Source organism: Chaetura pelagica, unplaced genomic scaffold (assembly GCF_000747805.2).
Source record: "Chaetura pelagica isolate M959 unplaced genomic scaffold, ChaPel_1.0 scaffold101, whole genome shotgun sequence".
In the NCBI taxonomy this organism is placed as follows: Eukaryota; Metazoa; Chordata; class Aves; order Apodiformes; family Apodidae; genus Chaetura; species Chaetura pelagica.
The window spans coordinates 1,409,067-1,415,299 of NW_009952564.1; the positions used below are offsets into that span (position 1 = coordinate 1,409,067).

Here is a 6,233-nt window from a genome sequence, read left to right on the forward strand (position 1 = left end):
GCCCAGGAAGAAGGGAGGGGTGGGGTAACATATGCAAGCCCTGCTCTGCGTGTGTCTGTGTCCTCTGTGTGTTTGATTAGTGTGAAAGTACATTATTATTTTTTCCCCAAAGTTGAGTCTGTTTTGCCCAGGACCTTAATCAGTGAAAAACCCTCCTTGTCCTTTGTCTCAACCCATGAGCTTTGTCCTCCTCATCCCAGTGTGAGGGGGAGGGGTTGAGTGAGTGGCCATGGGGATGTTCCTTTGTTGTCATGTTAGGCCCAAACCACGACAAGTGCCTACCTGCAATTCCACACAACTATGCCCTTACCTTGCAGTCAGCGGCAGAGACATGAGAATGCTTTCAATTCTTGATCCTGGTGTCAGGAGGCCAAATTTTGTACCTCTGTCATAAACCAAGTTGAACTCTACATACCTATGGGGAGTGGAGAGATGAAACAGAAAACCAAGTTTATTATCAGAAGTTGTTTGTGGCTTCTTCAGTTAGCAGACATCAGACAAAACAGCCTGTGCTTCTGCTGTGTTGGGTCTCAGAACAAACTCTGGTCTGGGGCCAACTGTTCTCTAGCATCCTCTGCATAGGAATGCAGGTGTGACCTTCCCACTCTGCAAAGCACCAGAAGTAATGACCTTCTCTAACAGACTATGGCAGACAAACTAAATTACTCAAGGAAAGCATTCTGTTACTGAATAGGAAGCGTGACTCCCTCACCCTTACACTTGTCATGTCACAGGGCAGTCCTATCACTGGGCTACAGGAGAGGGCAGGATTCAGGACATCAAGCACACACACAGCTCCTTGCCTGTTGCAAAGCAGCAGCTTCTCTTGGGTTTTGAAGGAGATAAGAGAGAAACTGTGGCGTTTTTATGAGAGCTGCTTGTGCTGTAACATGGGGGTGTGGGGCCATGGATGAGGGTGTGCTAGTATCTTCTTTGCACCCTTCCCAGCAATCCAGCATTGAACTTCAAAAATAGTTCTGTGCACAGAAATGCTGAAGTTCTCTGGCAAGCTTTAGAGCACTCATGCAAACTTAGCCCACCCTACAACAGGACGGAAATCCTGCAACCATGAAGAACTAGCTGTTTTTTTCTTGCCAGCACAGTCCACCTCCTATGTATTCTTTTGCTCCTTCAGTACTCACCGTCCTCTCCGAAGCTGCTGCCATAGCTTTTCCTCTGGTGTGAAGGAGTCATGGCAGTGCCTTTTCACAATGGGAACGTAACAAGGCACAACAGCTTTGGCACAACTCTTCACAAACTGGAATACCTCCTCCTTGGAGGGAGAGTCCACGTCGTCAAAAAATATGCCTCCAATCCCTCTTCGCTCACCACGGTGCTTGATATAGAAGTAGTCATCGCACCTAGAAGAGGTAGCAGACAATTATTAATACAGTCCACAGCACTCAGAGAAATTAGCAGAACTCCAGTTATGTTGGGGCAATCCCAAGCACAGATACAGGCTGGTTGAAGAACGGACCAAGAACAGCCTCGAGGAGAAGGACCTGGGACTGCTGGTCAATGAAAATCTCAATATGAGCTGGAAAAGTGAACTTGCAGCCCAGAAAGCCAACCACATCCTGGGCTGCATCAAAAGCAGCGTGGCCAGCAGGGACAGGGAGGTGATTCTCCCCCTCTGCTCTGCTCTCATTAGAGGTACTCATCTGTAGTACTGTGTCCACTTCTGGAGCCCCCAATACAGAAAGGACATAGAGCTCTTGGAGTGAGTCCAGAGAAGGGCCACAAAGACGATGGGAAGGCAGAAGCATCTCTGCTATGAATACAGGCTGAGAGAGTTGGGGCTGTTCAGCCTGGCCCTAGCTCTAGGAAGACCTTATAGCAGCCTTCTAGTACCCAAAGGGGGACTACAGGAAAGTCGAGGAGGGACTTTTCAGCAAGGCCTGTAGTGATAGGGCAAAGGGTAATGATTTTAAGCTGTAAGAGGAGAGATTTAGGTTAGACATCAGGAAGAAATTCTTTAGTGTGAGGGTGGCGAGACTCTGGCACAGGTTGCCTGGGGAAGTTATGGATGTTGGGGCTCTGAGCAACCTGGTCTAGTGACAGGTGTCCCTGCCCATGGCAGCAGGATTAGAACTAGATGATCTTTAAGGTCCCTTACAACCCAAACCATGCTATGATTCTACAATTCCGTGACACATGGCACAGGACAGCACTAGTGAAATCCAGATGAGAAGTCGGTTCCTGCAGTGCTGCACACCGTTTCATTGACTGCTGACAGCCAGGATGGTACAGCACCATCTGGAAACCATTCCTGCGTTCACTTGCAGTAAAAGCTCTGATTAAATGGTCTCTGAAAGCTGAATGTCACCACGCAGTCACTGAACATGTAATACTGATTCCATGGCAGATGTTTCCATGTGGAGTGATCCAATTCATATCCTCTACTTTAGAAGAGGAGGGACACCTGATTTCAAAACTTCAGCCTAAGAACTGTCTAGATTTCACTCCCAGAATTACACATAGATCCCAAATTATTTGTACAGCTTTCAGATGAACTCAAAATAAACTTGGAAGACCATTTCTGTATTCTTTTTGTCATTCTAGTGAAATAATTGGTTTTCTGCATCAAAACTAGAAGAAATTACCAATCCAAGAGAAGACAAGAAAGCCATGGTCACCTAAGGAAAAATGAAAAGGGAGACAGCCTTCCTTCAAAAAAGGCTTTTGACTAAGTAAACCTGGAAGGTGGAGTCATTCTAGCAGTGGCTTTTCATGGCTCACTTTCAGGTTTATGAAGGAGTAGGTGTAGCTTATCCTAAAATAGGGAGGCAATTAAATCTCTTGTGTGTTTACTGGGAGTATGTAGGTGTGCAATTGCTATAAAAATCAGCTGATGCATCATATCCACACCCTGTCTTGCTTTCATAGCTGCTTGCTTGGGCAGCCACGCTCTGCACGTCTTCACATGCGGGAGAAATGGAAGGGAGGTAGGAAGCAGAAACCATCAATTGCAAGGAAACCCTGCCTTCCTTAAGGACTAGTTTTTGATACATGTATCCAACCACAGTTGCATGGCCACAGCAGAAAAGACGTGGAGAAGTAACAGATAACCTAAGCTATTTTTTTTTATTCACTAGGATGATCTGGTTGGGGTTTTTTTAATAGCCGCTGGGAGTTAGGAAAAAGGCTGAGTAAGAAATGCAAAACAGAACAAGCCTGACTAAAGTCTTCAAGTAGATCAGAGACAGTGTGGTAAACATAAGAGATGTTCTGTTTGAGAAAGGTGGGAAGAAGGGTAACACTAGTTAGTAAAGCTTGGAGATTCACACTGCTAAATCTATGAGCATAGCCGCTGCTCACAGCAAACACTCATACTGGGACTGAGAAAACTGCCTTTGTCCAAGCAATAATTTGTCCAATTAGTCCTCCCCTGAACTGCCTTCAAACTAAGGCTTCCTCCTCTCCAACCCCCTGCAGCTGACATTACCATCCTACTTGCATTGCAAACATCGTGACCATTAAGGCACACACTCTGAACTACCATGCAAGAATTCCTCAGTGAACAAGACTGGAGTCTTAAGATTGCAAAACGTGCTTCTCTGCTAAGTGGTTCACCCCACAGCTACAACACCTGCTTTATCTTTTCTCCTCAGACAAGACGTGGTAGCTTACAAAAGGGAAACCCCACCTTCCTGGGTGCCACAGCTTGTAGCAGATAGGGTTATCAGACACAGAGCAGCGAGTTCCCTCTGAACAGTGAAGGATCCCATCACCTGTATCTCTCAGCTCAAGAACATTCAGAGTTTGCACATGAAAAGAATAAGCTTTTGAAGTCTCAGTAAATGTGTCACTGGAAACAAAAGTACAGCTCCATCAAAAGTATGAAGCTTCTACATGAAGGACAAGGTCCTTTGTCTACCTGGCAAAAAGAAAATAAAGGCAGTGAAGGTCAGACTGGAAAGAGAAAAACTGGAATGGGATTTTCAGAACTGCAGTGCTAGTACAAGAGCTCACACTAAAGTAATTTACCATGAGTTCACTGAAAGATGAATTAGTGCAAGTCTATTGGGCCAAAGTCTTGTCCTAGCTTACCAGAGGCTAAAAGGAATTTTTAAGTTGCCTAGTGAAGCCTGTGGCGTATAAAGCCTTGCAGAGTCAGTTCAGTTTTTATTCAGGCTATAGACTTATGATCCTAGTTGTCAGTCCTCTTATTTTAAAAACTCCAACCTCTGTAAGTAAGAGATTGCTTTAAAACTCCACTTTGTCTCAGTGCACATCTGCTGATTTTCATTAGGATATGCTGATACTTTTCAAAAGGCAGCAGGACCTACTGTTCCTAGAGTACACTCAACTGGCAATTTCCATGTCATCTTTTGCTACCATGAAAAGAACCCAAGTGTATCTGACCCACATACCATTTCTTATACTTGGGATACAGCTTCAGATCATGCTTGTCACAGGCTTCTTTCAGAGTCTTGTGAAAATGAACAGCATCCTCCTCATTCAAGTAAGTTGGAGTGAGGTCAGTGCCACCACCAAACCACCACTGTTTATTTCCTATAGGAGAGAGGCAAGCAGCAACATTTTTCTTTTAAAGTTCCAAACAGAAATACACTGCTGGTAGTTCACCAAGGACTGACAACTACTTCTACAATACAAAACCATTATTCAGTGGTGTTCCTAAATATCAAGCACGAAAAGTTTCAGTGACTTCAGGAAAACATGAAACAACTTTCAAAGCAGTGAAAACTATTTGTTCAATATTTTGGACCACTGACCCTGACTACAGGGTATCTGTTTTAAAGACAGGCAACTCCTGTTCAAGAATACAGAAACATTTTACTGCATGCCAAAGAAAGGGTACATTATTATTAAATCCAGGGAAGTAATTGACTAGATATTATCTAAAATACTCTGGGAAAATAACTGAAAGAAAACTCTCTTTGAGCTTCTGACAGTACATACCCTGTCACAAAGGACAGACGAGCTTTCTGACAGTGCACCCTCCCAGCTTCTGAGACAAAGGGACATTCCAACCGCAATGCTTATCAGTCCTTCGCACACCTTTCTTCTCCTAAGTTCTAGAATTGATTCTTTGAATGTGTTTTACATATATTTATAACCTCCTACATTTTACCTGAAATTACCCCTGGCATAGGCTGCAAAAAGTAAACTGCAAACACCTTTACTGTACCAGAAGCACACATCATGCTGGTTTTACAGATGCACAAACGAAGGCCCAGAGATTAAGCAACCCACTGGTGCACAGACTCTTGGCACAGCTGGGAACAAAAGCTCTCCCCCTAGCCTTATGTTCATGCTTCCTTCATACAGAGTCATATGTTTCGTAAGTACTTTACTGGATTATAGTTCTTACCATCTGCTTCCTCAATTTCAAAGTATCTGTAGTTGAAGTGCATGGTTGGAACATGAGGGTTCTTTGGATGGATAACGGAGCTCACACCCATGGCACAAAAAGGCAGCTTCCCTAGACAGAAAGATGCATAGAAAAAAAAAACCCTTCCTTTCTTCAAATAACTTCATTTATAATAATTTAAGGAACATCACTATTTATCATTAAGTTAAAAGCTGCTCTTCCACTACACGAAAACTTCTCATCATTATGAATCAGTGTGCAAATTACTCCTCATTCACACATTCCTGTGCACCTAAGTAAATGCTTTTTTCTCCTCTTTGTCCTAGAACGCAAAAATACGTTGGACCACCTATGAGATGAAGATTGCTTAAAACATAAAGCACTGCTGAGCCTTTCGACCACCCCCAGACCCACAATTACCCTTTGTGACATGAACGTGGGTTGGATCACCTTTAGCCTTCTTCAGGTCTTTCTGGTTTTCTCCCGTCACTTACTTGCAACATAACTCGTGTGCTGTTCCACTGCTGAGCTACAGCAGCGTTGGGGAACGGCCCCTGCCCACAGCACACTGCCAGAAGCAGCAAGACAGAGGGCGAAGCACCCAGGTTTTCAGGGATACGGAGCTCCACCCGCCAGGCTTACTGGTTAGAAACCACCCTGAGACACCAGAAACCCTCCCTGCAGCGTTGGTCAGCCCGGCCCGGCCTTCCTCACGTTCTGCTCACAGGCCAGACCGGTTTCAGAGCCACACGGGGCAACACTCGGCTGGAGACACCTCCCGGTCCCGGTCCCGGTCCCGACCCGACCTCCCCGCCGGACCCCTCACCAGACCCCTCACCGTCTTTGGCCTTCAGAGACTTCCCCCTGCTCCGCATCTGCCGCGCCGCCTCCTCGGACA

General features: G+C 45.2%; 1 protein-coding gene across 1 annotated transcript in view; it reads right to left on the reverse strand.

The window, feature by feature from the left end:
- CPOX (coproporphyrinogen oxidase) overlaps positions 1–6,227 on the reverse strand; it is a 9,354-nt gene extending 3,127 nt beyond the window's left edge. The window contains exons 1-5 of the mRNA XM_009993336.1: positions 6,174–6,227; positions 5,336–5,446; positions 4,374–4,515; positions 1,143–1,361; positions 311–415 (exon numbers count right to left, since the gene is read on the reverse strand). Of these exons, the coding sequence (XP_009991638.1) occupies positions 311–415; positions 1,143–1,361; positions 4,374–4,515; positions 5,336–5,446; positions 6,174–6,210 (614 nt within the window). The 5' untranslated portion in view covers positions 6,211–6,227. The remainder of the gene's footprint in view (positions 1–310; positions 416–1,142; positions 1,362–4,373; positions 4,516–5,335; positions 5,447–6,173) is intronic.
- Between the last annotated feature and the right edge of the window lie 6 nt (positions 6,228–6,233).